Here is a 20,922-nt window from a genome sequence, read left to right as displayed (position 1 = left end):
CTCACAATTTGAAGCACAATCGTGGAAATACAAGTACATATAAAAAGAGCTGGCGGGCTTCAGTCGGTCAAGCTTCGGAAAGATACCAGAGATAAGATAAGATTGTTAAAAATAGATGTTCGCATACCTGTACTGTAAGCAGACAGAAAACTTCCATCTACACAGCACCGTGACAGTTCCCTTATGCTGAAATGTGTTGGGAAATTCGTTGATTGGATCTCATGCACACAGACACAGAACAATGTAATCAAACAGGGATCGACTTCGATTTGCATGTTTGCTTATCATGGCGAACGAATTTGAGGCTTACACTCTCGGCTGGACCCGATCACCCGGCAGCGTTGAGGACTCTGTTGGGTCTGTCTGAGACACACACCGGACTAACCAGGGTCGGAGATGCATATTGCTAATCCGAACCACTGAGAAACACCGCCACCCCACCGCGGGAAAAACCCTGCCTGGGACGGATTGATACAGTGATATCTGGGCCCAGAGTGGGTCGGTAGTAGTGAAGTACAGCGACCCATACGCCTGTCTGGCTGGTAAGTGTCTCACATCCTGTGTTGTAAAATCCTTGATGTCTTTTGAAGCCCATTCATTTGCTCTTCTTCAACTACAGCTCCCGTTTGCTCAGCGCATAGAGGAATTGTTTTCTTTGCAGTTCCAAAAGGGTTGGATCGCGCAAATTCCGGTGCCTAGCATTCCGGCCTGATATATCAACAGAAATGCAACGCTCAGCATTTCTCATACTGTCGTTTCTGAGTGTCCATGCGTTATGCTGGCCATACACCGAGTCGCTCGCTGAATACAATCTTAACGAAAACAAATCCGCCGAAGGTCCAATCGATTATTGGGGAGCATGGCCAGACCATAAATATCATCCGTCACCAGACAACTGGCGATTCCCTATCTATACCATATTCCTGGATCGTATATCCAACGGGGACCCGACAAATGATGACATCAACGGGACTTCCTTTGAGCATGTTGTAAACTCGAATCAGATGCGTCACGGTGGTGATCTAGATGGCTTAATTGACACGTTGGATTATATCCAGGGCATGGGCTTCAAGGTGAGTTAGGCTGATTTTGGCTGAACTACATAGCTGATCCTTTTAGGCTATTTATTTCGCTGGCACGTACTTGATGAACCTTCCTTGGGCCTACGATGGCTACTCCCCCGTTGATACCACCCTCCTCGACATGCATTACGGCACGATTGAGGATTGGAGACGAACTATTACCGAGATTCACGACCGGGATATGTACGTGCTAGTGGATAACACATTGTCAACGTAAGTCGGTGCTGCTACTATTGTTAGTATCCCTGGACTTATGACGAAAAAAAACAGGATGAGTAATCTGGTCGGATTCAAAGGTCATCTGAATGATTCAGCCGATTTCCGGGCCCAAGAATACGAAGTTGAATGGGTCACAGATAGAAAGTATGCCGATTTCCGAGTTGGGAATGAATACAACGAAACTTGTAACTACCCAAAATTTTGGAATGAGACGGGATACCCGTTACTTTCCGGTGGAGTTGCAGACCTCAAGGGTTGTTATGATAGCGACTTTGACCAATATGGAGAGCTTGAAGCGTTCGGCAACTTCCCAGACTGGCAGCGTCAACTTACTAAATTTGCCTCCGTGCAGGATCGCCTGCGCGAATGGCACAAGCCGGTCCGAGACGTCATCACCAGGCATTCATGCTTTCAGATTGCTAGTTTGGATATCGACGGGTTCCGTTTTGACAAGGCCGTTCAGTCAACCCTCGAACCCTTGAGCGAGATGACCGCTTTTTACCGCGAATGCGCGAAACGGTTCGGCAAGAACAATTTCTTCCTTCCCGGTGAAATCACCTCTGGAGATACATTCGGCAGTTTGTACCTCGGCCGCGGGCGTCAGCCAGATCAGCGCCCGAAGGACGCAGGTGCTGGCGCTAAGCTGACCAACAATTCGGACTCGCACTTCCTGAGAGCCGATGGGTTGCAAGCATTGGATGCCTCTGCTTTTCACTATACCATCTACCGTTCAATGACCCGCTTTTTGGGGATGGATGGTAATCTGGTTGCTGGTTTCGACTTGCCCACCGATTTCATCGAGGCCTGGAATGAGATGCTTCGGACGAACGACTTTCTTAATGCCTTCACTGGGGAACTAGATCCGAGGCATATGTATGGCGTCTCGAACCAAGACAATTTCCGCTGGCCGGCAGTCAAGAATGGTACGGACAAATTCCTTCTAGGTCTGTATATCATCACGCTGGAGCTCCCCGGAATCCCTCTCGTCCTATGGGGTGAAGAGCAGGCGATGTATGTGTTTGATGCCACTGCATCTAACTATATGTTCGGCCGACAGCCCATGACGTACCAAACGGCATGGTGGACGCAGGGCTGTTTCAATTTAAATACCTCAAAATTCTACGACTTCCCCATTGAAAAAGGTCTCCATGGATGCAACGATATCACCGTCACGTATGATCAGCGAAACCCCGCTCACCCAATTCGCAACATCATGAAGAGGATGTTCGAGATTCGAACGCAATACCCAGTTGCCAATGATGGCTTGTATCTTGAAACACTCTCCCAGCTCACCAAAGAGATATTCCTTCCTGGATCCTCTACTACTCCCACAGTCACCGGCCTATGGTCGGTGCTACGAAGCTATTTTCCTGAAGTCCAGAAAGAAGCATCGGAAACATCCAATGGCAACGGAACTCTGTGGCTGGTGTATCAAAATGGAAACGCAACAGAGACTTATGGCGGCAACTGCAGTAACAAAAATACGGCACTGTTGGCTCCGTTCAAGTCAAAGACCAAGCTGAAGAATCTTTTCTATCCTTATGAGGAGCTCACTTTGAGTGACGGACCTAATAGCCCAGAGGAAGATGGCTACGGATGTGTCCCTCGCATGAAGTTGCTGCCATGGGAATATCGGGCCTACGTGGAGGCCGACAGTTTTGTTGAGCCAAGTCCTACTGTTACTGAATTTCTTCCCGGACACGACGCTCGGTTCATTTCTCTACAAGATGTGGGTGAAACTATTCCAATTCAGCTGGGATATTCAAAAGAGATGAATTGTGACAGCATTACCAACGCGATTATCCTGAATTCAACGACAGAAAAGGGCATCGCTGCATCTCTTGATACTTCCAGTGTAAAGTGCACCAATGTCTCTGCCAGGACCAGCCGTGATTCGTTTGTCGGTGAGGTTCCGACTGTTTGGACGTGGTCTGCTAAGTTGGCCAACGCCCACCACGGAATCCATCAGCTGACGGTCAACAACGTTTCCGCCTCTGGAGCACACACCAACTCAATTGACAAATTTTTGCTTCGAGTTGGCCCTTTGAGCAATCCCCTGATGTCTCCCCTTTCAAATTACTCTTCCACCCTGGTGCACAAATCCGCCGATAACTTCTACATCCAGCATAACGCGGCCGGCGCCGATCGATTCCGCTACTCAACCGATTTTGGTCGGACCTGGTCGGATTGGAAGGCTTATTTGGGTGAAAACACTACAATCAATATCCCATCTTGGACAGGCACGGATAACCAAAAGTGGAAGGGAACTCACATTCGTGTCCAGTACTTTTCGAGGCTCACAGGGAGCAGCGATTATATACAGGAAGGTGATTATGACTGGGATGATGACACAACTCGGAGATTCCCTCATCTGTGGTGGAACGGTCCATACAACCAGTATGGCTACGATGCAGGACTGGATAACAGGATGAGGTATGACTCCGAGACATCAAGTTGGAGGTACGATTTTGTCTATGAATGGCCGGCTGTTGGACAGCTGAGTGTCTGGGGAACCGACAAGATAGGCACGCCAGATACCACAGAGGTTTATGGCGATGTCGATAGCTCCTCTGTGGTCAAGAAGCTTCCTCCGTCGTATCTGTCATCCAACGTCATCAATATCACGACTTTACCCCCATTTCCATATCTTGGCTGGACCATCTCCCTCAATGATGGCAATTTGCGATACCAACTAATTCCAGTTGGATCAGGATGGGTCCAGCTTGTGCTCTTCATTCTCTTGTGGGTTGTTCCGATCTTGATGGGCTTATCTGGTGTTCTCATCTTTATTCGAACCTTTTACCGTGTCAAGCTCAATAAAGATGGTAATGTGGTCAAAGGAGGTAGGCTACCAGTCCTGCTTTGGCAGAGAGTTAAAGACAAGTTCGCCGGGGACGATGAATCGCCGAAGATAATGCCAGAAACGGCCGTGTCGACAGACATTGCTGTCGCGGGCGCCTCCAACCAACGACGCACAGTATTGATCGCAACAATGGAATACGACATCCAAGACTGGGGGCTGAAGGTTAAGATTGGGGGTCTAGGTGTGATGGCCCAGCTCATGTCCCAGAACTTGAAACATCAGAATCTTATCTGGGTGGTTCCATGCGTCGGTGATATCGATTACCCCCAAGACACGCCTGCTGAGCCCTATGTGATTACGATACTGGATAAACCATATTTGGTGAAGGTACAGTACCACGTAGTCGAAAACATCACTTATGTCCTGCTTGACGCTCCCGTCTTTCGTCAGCAGACCAAGGCAGAGCCATATCCTCCCCGTATGGACGACCTTGACAGTGCAGTTTACTATTCAGCGTGGAATCAGTGTATCGCAGAAACGATGAAGCAATCACCGGCGATTGACCTGTACCATATCAACGACTTCCATGGGTGCCTGGCGCCGCTTTATCTGTTGCCGACTCGCACGATACCCGTTTGTGTTTCATTGCATAACGCGGAGTTCCAAGGCCTTTGGGCGCTGCGAACGTTGCAAGAAAAGAAAGAAGTTTGTTCTGTGTTCAATATCCCACTTGAAATTGCAACCAAATATTGTCAGTTCGGGAATGTGTTCAATTTACTTCACACCGGTGCTAGCTATTTGCGATACCATCAACGTGGCTTCGGTGCAGTTGGTGTGTCCCAGAAGTATGGCAAGCGGTCATGGGCTCGCTATCCAATTTTCTGGAGTCTTGATAAGATTGGCAGTCTCCCAAACCCAGACCCCTCTGACACAGGCACGTTGGAGGATAGCTCCGACGGGGAAGTTCCTATTCAGTCCTACGATGAACGAATAAGCGAGAAGTTGCAGGCACAAAAGTGGGCTGGTCTGAGTGAGGATCACAATGCTGATCTGTTGGTATTCGTTGGACGATGGTCAAAGCAGAAGGGCGTGGACTTGATTGCGGATGTCATACCGGCGGTATTGTCTGCAAGACCACAGGTTCAATTGATCTGTGTCGGCCCTATCATCGACCTGTATGGCAGGCTCGCTGCTATCAAGCTGGAGCGCATCATGGAAATGTTTCCAGGTCGTGTTTTCTCGAAGCCAGAGTTTACTGTCCTGCCTCCCTATGTATTTTCTGGTGCAGACTTTGCCTTGATCCCCTCTCGGGACGAACCATTCGGACTGATTGCCGTTGAATTTGGACGAAAGGGTGCGCTTGGGATCGGCTCTCGCATCGGAGGTCTGGGCCAAATGCCTGGGTGGTGGTACACAGTGGAATCCGACTCGGCGCGTCATCTCTTGCATCAATTGAGAACAGCAATCAAGTCTGCGCTTGACTCATCAGAAGAGACGCGAAGGGAAATGCGGGCAAACTCTGCCAAGCAGCGATTCCCCGTCCTTGAATGGACCCAGAAACTCGAAGTCTTGCAACGAACAGCAATCCACATCCATCATGCGAAGAACCGAACTACCACCGCGAGCCCCGCACAGTCACAAATATACTCAGAGATGCGGGACGAGCATTTCTCAACAGTGGCCCTTCCAAGATTCAATATGTCCCTAGCAGAGGGCTTGGACTCGCCACCAGTGAGAACGTCACAACTCGCTCATCCATCTCTTCAAGAACTACAGGCAGCTGACCTCAGGGGCGCTGCAAGTAACAGGAGCAGCATTCTGGGCCGCAAACTCTCGCTTGGACGGCGAGATGGCCCTGGCCGGGGAAGAAAGCGACTTGTCAAAAAGTCATTGCGCGAGAGTCAAATTTTCGACCAGAGAGCTGAAAGTGATACCACGGACGCTGAAGACGAAGGCACCGACACGCCACAAGAGGATTACATTTCCCCCGAAGAGGCTATGGCAGCTGTTAACCGGGCTCTTGGATCTCAGGAAGTTGGTTCTTATCGAAACAACAGCCGCCACTCTCCACGCGGGTCCGAGATATCTACCCCGGACTCATCACGTTTTGTCTCGCGGGAGTCTTCTCCAGTGAGAGCTCCTCTCCCTCACATCCGCAATGTGTCTGTTCTTTCCTTGCCGTCTGTTATCGGTGATCATGAACAATCTGTCTTCGAGCTGCAGAAGGTTGATCCAACCTTTACTGACAGTATGGGTCACTTCACGCGGCACTTCGAAACGCTTCTGATCAACCTGAATATGAAAAATTCTATCACGGACTACTGTATTGAGACGTACTTGATGAAGAGCGAGCGGAAATTCTTCAACATGTACAATGACGCGCAATTGAAGGTTCAGCCCAAAGAACGTGCACTGGATGAAGCTGCTTCGGAGGATGCCGTTGATAGCACGGCGTATACTCGCGTTTCTCGGACCGCTGGAGAGTTGGAAACTAACGATCTTGGTGAATTTGATGAATGGCTCTCTCGGCTGGGATACAAGAGACCGATTGCCATCCAGAGGTTTATGAGACGGCGTGTTCAGAATTGGCCCGTCTACGCTCTGTTCTTGGGCCTTGGCCAGATCATCGCGACAAACTCGGCACAGATAACTCTTCTTGTTGGTCAGGTAGGCGAGACTGCTGTTAAGCTCTACATTATTGCGACCATCTATTGCGTCTCCACTATCGCTTGGTGGACTCTCTTCTACCGCTTCCCATCGGTGATTGTCCTCAGTCTCCCATGGCTGTTATACTCCCTAGCGTTCATGGTCATCGGCGTTTCACCATTCGGAATCACAAGTATCGGTCGAGCATGGGCACAGAATGTTGCCGCTGGCGTCTATGCGGCTGCATCTTCCAGTGGATCTCTGTTCTTTGCGCTGAACTTTGGTGATCAGGGTGCGGTTCCCGTGAAAGACTGGATGTTCCGCGCAAGTATTATCCAGGGAATCCAACAGATTTACACTGTTGCACTGTGGTACTGGAGCTCCAGGGTCACTGCGGTGGAGGTTGGGGGCGTTTCTACGGCTACTTTGAACACATGGAAACTCACCGCTGTGGTGATGCCTATCGCCGCCATATGTCTTGTCATTGGCATTGTACTTGCTCTTGGCCTGCCGAAATACTATCGTCAATCTTCCGGAAAGGTTCTATTTTTTGACACGTCACTCTTCCGCCGGCGTATTGTTCTTTGGTTCTTTTTCATGGTCATTATCCAGAACTGGTTCCTCGCAGCGGCGTTTGGCCGCAACTGGTCTTTCTTGTGGTCATCTAAACATGTCAGGACATGGGAGGTGGTGCTTTTAGTGGTATTCTTCTTTGTCATTCTTTGGATAGTTGCGCTCCTCATATTCCGATTCCTGTCCAAAGAGCACAGCTGGGTCTTACCCGTTTTCGGACTAAGTGTCGGCGCACCGCGCTGGGCGCAAACTTGGTGGGGAACCTCTAACATCGGATTCTACCTCCCGTGGGCAAGCAGTCTGACCTCCGGGGCTCTCGCCTCTCGCTGTGTCTGGCTGTGGCTGGGGTTCCTTGATGAGATTCAACAAGTCGGCCTGGGAATGATTCTCTTGCAAACCCTAACCAGAGTTCATGTCTGCTTTGTCCTACTAGTCGCCCAGTTTCTTGGGTCTGTCGCTACCATTTGTGCCCGTGGGTTTGCCCCAAACAAGGTCGGTCCGGCAGGCATCTCTCCGGATGTGGGCTCGTCAGCGGACAAAGTAGCCAATGCGTGGTTTTGGATCGCCCTTTTCTTCCAGCTTTTGGCCAGGTCATTGACAATTCCCTATTCTATTCGAAAATCATACTAACTGTCCGCTTAGTTTTGGTTTCCTTCTGTTTTACCGGCGAGAACAGCTTAACCGACCCTGAGCTGTTTACAGCCTTTGTATATCGGATCCGCGGATCGCATCACCACGTGTCAAGCATCACCGCGTGTCAACAATTGGAGTTGTCATCCAAATCCAGCCAGAATCATGAGTGAACGCAGATCAAAATAGCACCTTTGTATGGATGTTTGACTTTGAATCTCCCAGGCATACTGTGCCTGTTGAAGGTGACACTTGCCGTGCAAATGAATTCTTGACTGAATATATATTAATTAAGCCTGCCATATATAGTCTAATCTAATAAGTTCGATTAATTATGGCTAAATGTTTCTTTATTAAATACGGCAAATTGGCTGCCGGATTGTAATGTCACCTTGCGCTGGAATAGATCCTCTACAGACGAGTGAAGTGATCTTAGATATATCTCATGATGCAGGCAATAAAATGAGTCTATGTATTAAAGTGCCCATTACAAGTGGGTATGGTCGGTTCCTGGCAGCTCCCCCTGATCCCAATCGCCACCGGCGCTTTGATTCTCTAAGTGGCATCATTCAATGTTTTGGTTTGCTCAGGGGTCACGTCATGACCGAAGGTTTTCACTTGGCTCATGTTCATGTCATCCTGAATCGCCGGATGTTCCAACATGCGGTCCGAGCATGCCTCAATATTAGGCCAGATTTTGATATCGATACCGGGAAATTTGAATATCCACGGCATAGCAAAGGGAAAACAGGAACGCTCCGCTAGAGTCGGACGGTCAACAAGTGCTACCTACTATTGACTTTCCCCAGCTGCTGATTTAGAATATTCCATTTCTTGATCCTGGGCGAGAGTGATGATAGACATACTTGGCGATTTTGCGTGGCAACTGGACGCTGTCTTATGAGTGCGATAACCTCGCAGAAAATAGAGCCATTGTTTAACAGTTGCACCAGTCATCATCAAACATAGCTTTTTTTATGCTCTTTTTCTTAAAGCAATATTACTTACTCTATTCCTACGGTTTGATATGCCACCCACGTGAAGACTGCACCTCTCTCGGCGGCAGTGTATCCGGACCGTTCGCCATGCACGTCGAACCGATCGGCAAGATACTGCAGACATACTGCGCCATCAAACACGTTAATGCGCTCACCTATTTCGCGGTCCTTATCTTTAAGCGAGGGTACCATGCGCTCCGGGCAGATCTCGTATGCCATTGTGAGGTGGAAACAATCATGAAGAGGACATGGGGAATACATGGGGAACCTCCAGTTCCCGGGCCAAGATCAAGGGTTTGGTGTAGTTGATGTATGAGCTGTCACCGGCAAGGGGTTACGTGAGCATTCCCACCCAGTCACATGAAAGTTTTCTAAATAAGTTCTAATGTCAGCCCTGTACATCGACAGCCATATCTTGGAAATCCAGGACAATTACTTAGTTGCTGCTCATACCATCTGTTAGCTCTGTATATCGATAGCCATAAACCTGAAATCCAGGGTAGTCACTTACTTCTGCTCAGTAGATCTGTCAGCTCCGTATATGGACAGCCATATTTCAGAATTTCACGGTCTCCAGGAAGCATGTATTAACCTCGCGCCATCATGCTTTGACCACTCGCAACCATAGAGGATCGACAATATACAGGTGTCGGCACGTCAGCGTCGGAGCCAGCTCCCTAAGAAGCAGTCTCTGTATTTCTCTAATACCACTTGTTTCTCAGGCATCTTCACCTTACCTAGTTGACATGCTCTGTCCTGCCGACACTAGAACCCTTCTTGCTTTACACAGAACCCCGGGAAACTTGCTTACACCTATCATGCGTCACGTAACGATTAGAAGTTGACGTGATGGAAGCGCATAACGAATTTAAAGGATAATGAAGAGAGGGGTAATTTGTGTATTGCGCTAAATGCTTCTCCATTGGAGTATTTCTATTATGCAAAAGGCACTTGGTGCGGCCCAATATCAGCTAGTCGCTCATTGAAAAAGCATCCTTTGTGTGAAGATCACATAGTACATATGAAGCTCATAGTACCCGGAGATATTGGCCTACTTCATCTTCCTGCTGCTATTCTTTACTTTGTTTAACTGTTCCCTTAAACGACACGCATCCCACCTTCTTGCAATCCGTAAACCTATTGTTGCGGACACAAAATGACTGTAGGGGATAGGTGAGTATGGCCCTTACCTTAACCCTATTTTACTTTTTCGGGATTGTCTTTATAATCTACCCGAGATATAAGCCTCGAACTTACTACAGCTACATTCCGTTCGCCCTAAGCTTAATTGTTCTCCCCTTAAGCAGTTATATTACTAACTATATCCAAGATTTTTAAACGTCCTTGCAATTTTCTAATAGTGAGGGTCACTTTCTATACTATAAGACTATATATAATAGGGCTGTTAGCCAGGCCGCTTTCGGAGTTCTAGTGATTATTACCTCTCTTGTACGTTTTGTCGTACGTGACTTACGCGGTTACGAGTAGAGTACGCAAGTAAGCTAACGTAACAGCTAAAGTGGCGGTTCGAGGTGCTTCCTAAACTAGGGTTGTAAGGTAACGAGGTAGAGAGCATTTCGAATGAACATAATCGCAGGTTTTCCCCATAAGGTTTCGGATAAAAGAAGCAGATGTAGAACTGGGAGCAATTAGAGAGATATAGGTGATAAAATCGTGCAAAGGAATTGAGTTACTACAGCCTTGCTTATAAGTTTGCTAACTAAATTGTATGATTGGAATTAAAGCATGTTCAAATCTAAATCTAACTTGCCCACCGATCATGACCGATTCTGGAGCAGTAACATTACGTTAATGCTCGTACCTAAGGGCTCGGCACGAAACATGTTTCAATTGATGATCTTTTCTGTGTAAATTTCCATCGACCTTGGATTTATAAACATTTTAGAACGCTGACCCCGGAACATGTGGACGGCTCAGGAATCACATAGTCCTAGTAAATCTGAAATCTATAGCTTCTAGGTTTCTCTATCTTTACTTTGAGAAGAAAATCAAGCCATATCCCTGAGGGTTGTAACGGCGTCCTCTTGCTCCCAGAGGCTTCGGTGCGGCTTCTGCGAGCATATAAGCCGCTTCTAGGAACCATATAGGTCCTAGGAACCCCGACGTAGCTTCTGGGGCCTTTTACCTCCACCTCTGGGAACACATTCAATACAGGTAATTCGTTCGGCTTGACCACCCTTTAGAAATCCGGCAGTTGAAAAGTTTGAAATAACCTTTCGCGGCTTTCCCTGGCCAAAAGCTTAACCAGTCTCGTCCCAACTGAAGATATCATTCGGTAAATGGATATTCTCGCTCTGAATGGGCTTTTTTCTCTCTCGGGATTTTGGGTAATATAGTGAAAATGGGGCGGAAGCCGTCGAATTAACCGGTAAATGGCCGACAACCCGGTTCTCGCCAGATCGCTGTAAAATACAACCCGCAGTGGGTTCAACAATGGCTGGGAAGGGGTTTGCGTATGCATTGTTGAGGGAAGTGGTTGGCAGTTTGGCTCTTCCAACCCTGAATCGGACCGCGCAGAACTCGGCAAGAAACCTGGAATTCTCACGCGACTGCGCAAATGCTAGGCTAATCGCTATCATAGTAAATATGCCCTTTAATATTGTATCATTGGATGCTGGGGTTTTGAGGCATCTCTTGGTCATAGAAAATAGGTCGGAACATGATGGAAAGGTGAAAATTTTACGTTGGGTGGAAACGACCAACCCATGCTCTGCTGGGTGGGGGTGGTTTAACCAAACGAGGATTAGAGGGAGCCGCTCAGCGGTAGGCTGGGGTAAATGAATTCTCACAAATACACACGCAGATACAAAGTTGGTTCCGTAGTTTGGTTTTGTTCTCATTCTAATCTTTTATTCTTTTATTATTTTATTATTTTATTATTTTATTATTTTATTCGCCATTGCCATTTGCCAATGCCCCGCTTTATCTGAAGTGTTCTATGGACCCAAGTATGCGTGTCTTTGCGTTTTTTTATTTCACTCTGTGCCTAGCCGGGGCATGCTCGCTGTTCAAATCTGTATAAATCCCACTCGTTTACCTCCGGGTTTATTTTTCTTTCCACAAACACATTCACTTCAAAGTAAATCACTACAAACGTTCTTTATCTTATTCATTCCCTTCAATACCGACGTCGACTCTCGTTGAATTCGTTACTCTGTTGACCAAACTCAATCACATACCAACTATAACTGCATCGGTCGGACTATATATTCCTACATTCAGAATGATGTTCGCCAAGACCCTCGGCATTGCTAGCCTCTTCTCCGTTATTGCCTCCGCTCTTCCCCAGGACATGATGGTCAGCCGCGAGGACATGTTCCGCCGTGACGGCGGCGGTGTCACGATCATCAACAACCTCCAGCAGGACGTCTACGCCTGGTCCGTGGCCGACGTCGTCGGCCCTATGCAGACCATCAACAGCGGCGGTGGAATCTACTCTGAGAACTGGCGCACCAACCCCAACGGCGGTGGTATCTCAATCAAGATCGCCCTCAACCAGGAGCAACAGGACGTCCTCCAGTTCGAGTACACCGAGTCCGGTGACACTATTTTCTGGGATCTGTCTTGCATCAACATGGACTCTAGCAGCATGTTCATCAACTCCGGCTTCGCTGTCGTGCCCTCCGATGTGACTTCCACTTGCCCTTCGGCTATCTGCACGGCTGGTGATTCCGCTTGCTCTGCGGCTTACCTCCAGCCCACTGATGATTATGCCACCCACGGCTGCCCTATCAGTACCGCTCTTAACCTGTCTATTGGCTAGTCCTAGTCTGTCTATCAGTCTGCCTTGATTATTGCCGGTTAAACCGTGCATCCCTTCTTTTTTTACCTTTCAAACTTGTCGTATCTAGCCCTAGTCGGCAGATGGCGTTTTTCTTTCTTCTTATGTGCCACGCCAGAGAGTGATGCCTTTCCGAGATGAGATTGGTGAATTTTTGTTACTCAACATGTTCAGTTGAATTGATATGCCTTCTCCCCAACTACAGCGTGTTGATTCCCGCAGGGGCAGGATGTCTCGTCACGAGAGTTTACTTTAGAAATCCCCCGCCAACATCTGTATTGAGTATGGAAACGGGAGTTACATGACGAGGTGGGCGAGGGGTGTATAGACATGTGAATAGACGATGATCATCAGATCTAGAAAGGTTTACACGAAATATACGATCTTTACTTCAGAAGACTTGCCTGTAATGTAGTCCAGTATTAAACTCCTCTACATTTTCTCGATACTGGCATGGGGGACTTGGAAGTATCCCATATCTAGACCCTTCTGGTTCGATAAAGACGAGATAAAATTTTTTAATAATCATTGGGGGAAAAAGCCACAAAAAGCCACAAAACAGCCTCAAGCCAGGAACAAAAAACCCCGCTCAAAGTCGGTATGAGGCAAAGAGACCGGAACAGCGAAGAATATGCGCCAACGCCGAAGTCTACCATCTAGAACAAGTGATAGACAGGAACCATTGATAGACTCCAACACTCAACGCTCCTATTTGCAGATCTGGCTAGACTCCTCAGGTCCGTCCCACAGAATGGGGATCCTCCACCAGTTCGATGGGTAGATAACTTTGGCGTCGTTGCTGCTTCCAAGGTTGGCTCCATCGGACATGTAAGCGGTGTTCGCTGAGGGGATGTGCGGCTTGAAGGCTTTCGATTGGACATTTCCGAACTGGAAGGTTGGATCCGATTTATGGGCTTTTTTAAAGTTTGTTCTGGAAAAGAGCGGGTCGGGTCGATAAGACCTGGCTGATCTGCGATTTTACTGCGTTGGAGTCACCGTTCACACCTGGGGGAGGTTTTAACGCCAGCTTAGTACATCGCTTTCGTCATAGCATTGGTTATACGTAGACCGTTAGCAGTACCTGAGTCTTGCGGGTAGGATGAACTCGTAGCGAATCACCCAAACTTAAACTGCGGACTTATCCATTCACAATTCGCAGAAAACGCCTGTCAAGCCTGTTCCTATCGAGAGACGAATCGATTAGCTGGTTGAACCACGTCTCTTCTCACGGCGACCATGGAACAACCGGGTAAATATGAGAGGGGAACTGCTGGGAGCGAATAGATGTATAGAGGCAGATTATTAAGGTTCTGTCATCCGATGGCTAGGGTTATGTTTAAATTCCCCCCGGCTCCAATGCCGCGCCAACTTTCAGTGCCAAAGTTGGCACTGCTTAATTCTTGGTTGAACAGTGTAGAACCGATGTCGTGGTAAAGTTCATATCAATTTTATCAAAGTACCATGTTTCATATATTTATGAAATATAGGTGACAAAGCTTAAGAATTAATTGGACTAATCAGAATCTGCCGACTCCTCGGATTGCTATCTGGTCAACGTTTGCTGCGTGGGCAATACCATCGAGCCCCGCCCGAGGAGGAAGATAGGAAAGAGATGGCAACCGACGGACCACTTTCGTAAAGCTCATACGTTATGCCACAACCTACTATGCCGACAGTTAAGAGGCGAAACTCTATCTCACAAGACTACGGGGACATTACTTCTTCCCACGGAGCAATACTGCCCCACGCGACTGGAACTCGGCGTCCAGAATTTCGACGTTTAGTAGATGTTCGGTTACCTTTTGCTGGCAGGCCCAACAGACCGGATTCTCTTTCGCCACAGAAAAGACTGAACCCATTCACATCACCCGGAAGAGGAAAGAACAAAATCAGGGCCAGCTCATCATGAACGGTAACGCCATCAACCTTCCCCGACTGCCAAGGTCTTGGGGCGATTTTCGACCACGAGCTGAGGTGGAAGGAACACGTGCAACAAGCTGTTAAACGAGCCACTAGGGTCCAACACCACGCTTGAATTTGCGATAGCTGCGTCCAGAGCAAATACGAGGCGTGTGTCGCACCGGTCGTTAACCACACTTCGACTGTTTGCGATGACCGACTCCGAGACAACGCCCATTTACGGCACTTGTTCGCGTCCTGGGCGCCTTTCGGACAGCGGCGAGAGTAACCTGGACGTGGAGGCACATGTACTACCAACACATCAATCAATCAATCAACCAAAGTTCTATTAACCTGTTGCCCTATCTCCTGCGCGAATCTATCACCAATCGCTTCAGCTTGAGCCACGATGCATGTGTCTCATCGGCATCTTCGGATCTCAAAAGTCGATTGAAGTCTTTGAATTATGGAACTGCGGAAAATATGAGATTGACTTTTGGGCACTCACGACATGTCAATAGTGCCTTGATCCTGGGTATCATTGCGGTGCGGCGTCCTCACTCTGCTCAAACCGCAGCAATCTTGAATGATCTTGAAGAATACTGCGAGAGACTGCGAAAGGACGTCTGTTGAACGAATTGGCCTCGCTGATGTCAAAATAGTGGAGCTTTGTATCATACGCACTGCGGGCTTTACCCAGGCGACCGATCAGCCAGGGAAGCAAGCTTCAATGAGCCCACCGGAAGTCATACCGGATTTCGCGATAAAGGAACACGAATATGGGCCCCGAGTCCACTGCGCTCGACGCTTCGCTAGACATGATGTGGCCGGCCGCCTGGGAAGATCAAAACCTCACATTTCTACAAGCCCCTGATCTTGAAACTTGGGAGCAGATGATCTCCGAAATTGCCTACCACACCTAGCATATGAAAGACCCGAACAACATTCCCGTTGATTTAACATGTGTTTCCAACTTGCATATCTTTTACATGTGTATTAATCATGAACATTGACTAGACAGCACGCCTCACCATATCATCAACCATCAACTGGCTAGCTCCCATATATTCCAACGGGTCACAGGAAGCAGCCAGCTGCCCCCCGTTGCAATTCCAACTAACGAAGGCAATCTCTCGAGAACTTCAAGCAAAGTTTTGTTTTTATCGATGGCAGACTTGCAAGCTTCATAGACCAGATCATGAGCGCCCTGTCGTCCCAAATGTGGTGCCAGTCCCATCATAACAGCCTCACCCACAATCAATCCCTTGGTGGAATACAGATTGCGTTTCATCGAGTCCACCTTCACCGCCAACCGCCCGAGAGCGAAATTCGTCTGATGCAGAGCACCGGCTGCAGCCACGAAAGCGTCAGGAATAGCCACCCATTCCAAATGCCACGGTCCAGATGCGCGTTCGAAGTCCGTGACCATCGCATCTAGCCCCAGCGACGCATTGGCGCACAGCATCTTGGACGCAGCCAAAATGACCTCACTGGAGAACGGATTACGCTTCTGTGGCATTGTGGACGAAGCACCTCTGTGAGGCACGAATGGCTCCGAGACCTCGTCGAACTCATTCGAGGACATGATCATCACGTCCAATGCAATCTTGCCCAATGTGCCACCCACTAGAGCGAGGAAGTTGAGGGTCTCCGCGATGTTATCGCGCGCAACATGCCAGGTGATATGAGGATCCTTAAGCCCAAGCTCTGCTGCAAGCTGCTTGCGAGTCCGAAGACCGGTATCATCCCGGCCCAATGAAGCGATCGTGCCCGCGGCACCTCCGAACTGGACAAGCAAACACCGTTGCTCGATCTCCTCGATGCGCTCGAGGTGTCGGAGGATGCTGGAGCGGTATACGGCGCATTTGTATCCGAACGTGCAAGGAAGAGCGTGCTGTAGATGTGTTCGCCCTGCCATTGGACTAAATATACCATTACTTTATGCCGTGAAAGCGAGGGAGGGGAACTCACGTGTCACGATGCGTGCTTGCAAGACCCTTAAGAACTTCCTTCAGATTCTCAAGCTCTCTCTTCACCAAAACGAGTCCTCGTTTGATCTGAAGCATGGAGGCATTATCTTGGATATCTTGTGTCGTCGCTCTCCAATGGATATAGTTGGCCATCTCATCGGCCGTCCCTTCGACCAATTGCCGAACCAATGGAAGAACAGGATATCCCACGATATCAGTTTCAATTGCCAGACCCTTGTAGCTATCAAGAAGCGATGAGTGTCTATTCTGTGATTGCAGGATACGAATTGAACGTACTCAATCTGAAGGCTTGCAAAAGCATCGGTAATCGCCTTGCCCGCATCGGCTGGAATAACACCAACGGTTGCTTCGGCGCGCGATAGGGCGGCTTCAACTTCTATTAGGGACCGCACATATGCCTCGTCCGTAAAAATGTCGCGGATTTCTTGTGTTCCGAATAAGTTGCGGAAAATGCGAGAGTCGAGGGCAGAGACGGCCATGGTCAGGGTGTATCTTCGGATGATTGTGATGAGTGTAATGGAGTTCTTTGCCTTTAAATATTTTATTCCGAGTTTTGTTTCCCCCTCATACGGATTTGGCATGACGCCAGGTGAGATGGTTGCTTGCTTCGGAATAGGCTGCTATTCCGATAGTATGGTGGAGCAGGCCCGGGCATAGTCCGATGCCATCTGAATCGGTTCATGCGGCATACATTTAGCTGGTCTCGGTAAACTTGTGATAATTATATTTATGTGCCCTAGATCCCTTCCAATGGTAAAAGATGGCGAATATCTTGATTGGTCAACGATATAGAGCTTAATATGAGCCTGACACCCTACGTCTAGAAATTCTAGCGGCACTGTTAATAATTGACATATTCCCATGTGCCATCTGCACGTCTTTTTATCCATCATGCTGTATTCTTTCTTGATATGCTCCGGGGGTTCGTTAAATTGATTGTAAGTATCACGAGTACATAGAGCCTCAATACCCTCCCATATCCTCCAGGGTGAATGACTTTAACATCCGCTTTTTGTACACTTGTAGACACTATGAAGCCATGAAGAAACAGAAGAAAGTGTGATCATATCCCTAGATCCGACACACTGTCTAGCAAGGTAATCTGAAACTGTATCGCAGCAAAAAAGGATCACACCCATGTATTATTCAATTTCATAGAGCACGATAACCAAAGCCTCATATTTCACGGCTCGGGGACCTAGCAGAGTACTATTTATGTTCAACCTCACCCTTCTCTCGAGTGTCTCGGGGAAGATCAGGCATGGCCTAGATAGGCCGGTTCTTGGCAAATCGAACAGCTGTTCATACCGACGGACTCTCGCGGAAGATGAGATCAATCTCCTCTAGCGAATGTCCCATGGTCTCGGTGTGGTAAGTAAGCGAGTGGTAATGGATGTAAGCTAGGGAGGCTCATCTCGGGATACAAAAAGCAGAACCAATACACGTATAAACAATATAGTACTTATACCCAATTGTTTTTATTGCGACCGGCGTGATCATGGCGACCACAACGTTCCTATCATGATGGTTAGATGTTTGGTAGATTATTTGAATAAACGGGTGGGCATACCGAAGCCAGTGATTTGCGGTAGATATACTTGACATGGCGACGCGGAGACGGGTAGGTGCCACCTCTGTGCAGTAGAAGAAGTTGGCACCAAGGAATCCAATTGGAATGAAAAGGAAGATGAAGAGAACACTGATGATCTGCGCGGCGTAGTTGGAATGGGGGAAAGACGTGGCGATTGCCAGACCTAGTATGCAGCTAGCCATTCAAGCCGCGACGACCAAATCTGTCGATAGTGAAGAACAATACAGAACATGATAGTAATTTCCATGTAAGCGTGCCGCCAGAGAGGATACGGGCTGTCTCGGCGTCTAGCCCTAGACCTTGTTCGAATATCACCGAAGAGTAGACTGAGATCATATTGCCGCCTGGCATCTGTTGGAAAAATTGGAGTAAGATGCAGATAGAAAACCCGTTCGCTATGCCAGACTGCCATCATGCCATCCCCTGTCACACCCTAAGATCCCGCAACTTTACCAATACCTGTCAACTGTAAGCCCAAGCGTGGATTACTTACTCGACCTTGTCGATGCCTAACTGGAATATCGTTGTATATTGCGACAAGCCTGTCTGTACCTGCGGCTTTTAATTGCATACTACTTGGACGTGAAGGCTCATGATTTCTGCTACTCGTGGTATCACTTTCGAGCCACCTGCCGCTATGTAGAATGCTTATTACCTACGATATTTCCTCACCTTCCATGTTAATGGTGATCTCGTTTATGCTGATTGTCAGTGGATGCACTAGATGATTCACAGGCCGTCAGATGAACTTTATATTTTCAAAAGTATTCTCATAATCCCTGGTCGGCAAACCACTGGGTCAAAGTTGCCCTATCACGTTACCAAATTGACTGGATGCATACTGAAATCTCCTCCTGCAATCTAGGACGCCCACTGGTTACCGAATATTAGGTAACGTCCACCAGAGTGACAAGAAGTCAAAATCATAAGAAATCATAGTTTCGCTAAAAACTTAGCTTCAAGCCATCGTGAGAGCCAGCGAATTTAGCAGAACCCACAATTGTAGGACTACCATATCAACTCATGCCCTATATACACCGACTTGCCTACGGGCCTAATCGCAAATGGCAGACCTAACATAGTGATTGAGTGGTTGATCAATTAGGTGCGGTCGGACCCTGCCCGTACGGGGCTCGTGCTGCCGTCTTGCCTTCTCATCTTTTCTCATTTGAAACACGACGGTTACATTGCCCTAATCCACGGGCTAACTGCTTTGCAGTTTAGGAGCAAGTATTCGCTACATTAAGAATACTAAGTATTGCATTCTATCCCTAATTTTCGTTGCTTTCGCTACTATTATTCACTATGCTTGCGGGGCCTGATAAAAGCTTCCTCTCGTCGTATATGAGGATTAACAACGACTCAGGACATTCGAAGAAGAAGGACAATGGCATTTTTCTGGCTCCTCAACCGAGCGACGATCTAGGACATCCATTGGTGAGTAAAAATGACCAAGATCGCAAACAACCATCATAATGCATTCACTTATCGCTTTTTTAGAACTGGCCAATTCACAAAAAGATCCTCATAATATGTTGTATTGCCTTGATGGCTTTGCGGCCCAAATGTCACCCAATTCCAACTAGCTCACTTTTGTCTATCAAATCCCCACGTGTAACAACCTTCCACAAGCAGCTCTCCGATAGCATCACTTGAAAGATGATGATAGATCAACCAAAGTGCCTATGCTCGGAAGAAGGGAAATAACATAATTCAATACTTATAGACCAGCTCTAGTATTTTAATTTCATTGCTACTTACAATGGAAGCAAGGTGGTCAGACGGAAAGCTTCAGATGCCCACAAATTTGTAAAAAATTAGTGAGAGTGGCATTACAACATCATAGTTCGCGGTATCGGCTGTCCCCATTCCATTTCTCGAACCAAAAAAGGTCCACAGGAGAGCAAAAGCAGAGGCCACCCTAGTATAGTAAGTCCAGACGCCGTGCCAGTGGAGGGACGGCTGGACTCTGAGGTTGTGGGTGACGCTGTCTGCGTGCCGGTCGACACACCGCTTGCCCTTGAGCTTGTGGAGGAGCCTGCGGATGCGGCCGTCGCAGTAACAGAGGACGCTGTGGAATTTTGCCATCTTTCAACCACGTATTGAACCATGGCACTGGTGTATTTCTGAAGATAGAGAACATGAACCGCATCGATGTGGCCTGCGTCGCATAGTCGTCACCTTGGTCGCACCATGATGTCATCCGGTCGCCGTACTGCTTGCACACGATGTTGTTCGTTCGCGGTAAGGTCTAATCAAAAGAAAGAGAGAAAAGCCAGTTAATCCAAAAAGAGTAGTAGACCTGTTCTCGGCGTTACTGCTTACTCCGTTGTGAAAGCTTCTGTCGCGATCATAGGCTGCGTTAGCAATGTCCGTTGGGTCGCCAAACAACACGGCCGCAACGACTAAAGCTGCGTTAGACTGAGCGGATTCTATTAGCATTGGGGGCACTCACCGGTGCTCTTAACTCTATCTGGTAATAGCGGTGGATTATGGTTGAAGTCGCCACCAGCGCCGCGGCAAAGGACAACAGAGGTTAATGGCCCTGATAATCAGTGGGTTACCATATTCACGAGTGATTCGCGCAATCTCTCGTAACATACCTGCGAGTATCCCAAGAGAACCATTTTTGAAACCGGGCAGGGATGAGTGGTACTCATTTGCCAGCTGCAGCATAACATTTGGCGC

The 20,922-nt window shown here is 48.0% G+C and overlaps 7 protein-coding genes across 7 annotated transcripts in view; 2 read left to right on the top strand and 5 right to left on the bottom strand.

Annotated features, from left to right (window-relative positions):
- Positions 1-286: 286 nt before the first annotated feature.
- ags3 (alpha-1,3-glucan synthase Ags3) lies at positions 287-8,014 on the top strand (the record flags this gene model as incomplete). The annotated part of the gene is made up of 6 exons (XM_022627574.1): positions 287-357; positions 478-542; positions 724-1,073; positions 1,120-1,295; positions 1,353-7,913; positions 7,966-8,014. 6 exons carry the CDS (start codon positions 287-289, stop codon positions 8,012-8,014), a joined length of 7,272 nt encoding a protein of 2,423 aa, XP_022492691.1.
- Positions 8,015-8,508: 494 nt separating this feature from the next.
- Positions 8,509-9,170, bottom strand: PENARI_c002G03159 (uncharacterized protein; the record flags this gene model as incomplete). Its single annotated transcript, XM_022627346.1, has 3 exons — positions 8,509-8,714; positions 8,820-8,839; positions 8,992-9,170. 3 exons carry the CDS (start codon positions 9,168-9,170, stop codon positions 8,509-8,511), a joined length of 405 nt encoding a protein of 134 aa, XP_022492616.1.
- A 3,025-nt stretch (positions 9,171-12,195) lies between these two features.
- Positions 12,196-12,735, top strand: PENARI_c002G11308 (uncharacterized protein; the record flags this gene model as incomplete). The annotated part of the gene is made up of 1 exon (XM_022627909.1): positions 12,196-12,735. One exon carries the CDS (start codon positions 12,196-12,198, stop codon positions 12,733-12,735), a length of 540 nt encoding a protein of 179 aa, XP_022492511.1.
- Positions 12,736-15,190: 2,455 nt separating this feature from the next.
- PENARI_c002G03458 (uncharacterized protein) lies at positions 15,191-15,472 on the bottom strand (the record flags this gene model as incomplete). Its single annotated transcript, XM_022627370.1, has 2 exons — positions 15,191-15,335; positions 15,405-15,472. The coding sequence occupies 2 exons, from the start codon at positions 15,470-15,472 to the stop codon at positions 15,191-15,193; spliced, it is 213 nt and encodes a 70-aa protein (XP_022492232.1).
- A 225-nt stretch (positions 15,473-15,697) lies between these two features.
- On the bottom strand, positions 15,698-17,122 carry PENARI_c002G10809 (class-II fumarase/aspartase family protein; the record flags this gene model as incomplete). Its single annotated transcript, XM_022627876.1, has 3 exons — positions 15,698-16,574; positions 16,624-16,863; positions 16,920-17,122. 3 exons carry the CDS (start codon positions 17,120-17,122, stop codon positions 15,698-15,700), a joined length of 1,320 nt encoding a protein of 439 aa, XP_022492827.1.
- Positions 17,123-17,945: 823 nt separating this feature from the next.
- On the bottom strand, positions 17,946-18,416 carry PENARI_c002G08048 (uncharacterized protein; the record flags this gene model as incomplete). The annotated part of the gene is made up of 3 exons (XM_022627697.1): positions 17,946-18,005; positions 18,132-18,159; positions 18,214-18,416. The coding sequence occupies 3 exons, from the start codon at positions 18,414-18,416 to the stop codon at positions 17,946-17,948; spliced, it is 291 nt and encodes a 96-aa protein (XP_022492718.1).
- Positions 18,417-20,155: 1,739 nt separating this feature from the next.
- PENARI_c002G02428 (uncharacterized protein) overlaps positions 20,156-20,922 on the bottom strand; it is a gene marked incomplete at both ends in the record, with an annotated part of 1,072 nt that continues 305 nt past the window's right edge. Inside the window, 3 exons of the mRNA XM_022627301.1 lie at positions 20,156-20,485; positions 20,560-20,639; positions 20,690-20,779. Of these exons, the coding sequence (XP_022492846.1) occupies positions 20,156-20,485; positions 20,560-20,639; positions 20,690-20,779 (500 nt within the window). The remainder of the gene's footprint in view (positions 20,486-20,559; positions 20,640-20,689; positions 20,780-20,922) is intronic.

The sequence above is a fragment of the Penicillium arizonense genome (genome assembly GCF_001773325.1).
Source record: "Penicillium arizonense strain CBS 141311 chromosome Unknown PENARI_contig002, whole genome shotgun sequence".
In the NCBI taxonomy this organism is placed as follows: Eukaryota; Fungi; Ascomycota; class Eurotiomycetes; order Eurotiales; family Aspergillaceae; genus Penicillium; species Penicillium arizonense.
This window is presented reverse-complemented; position numbering and strand designations above follow the sequence as displayed.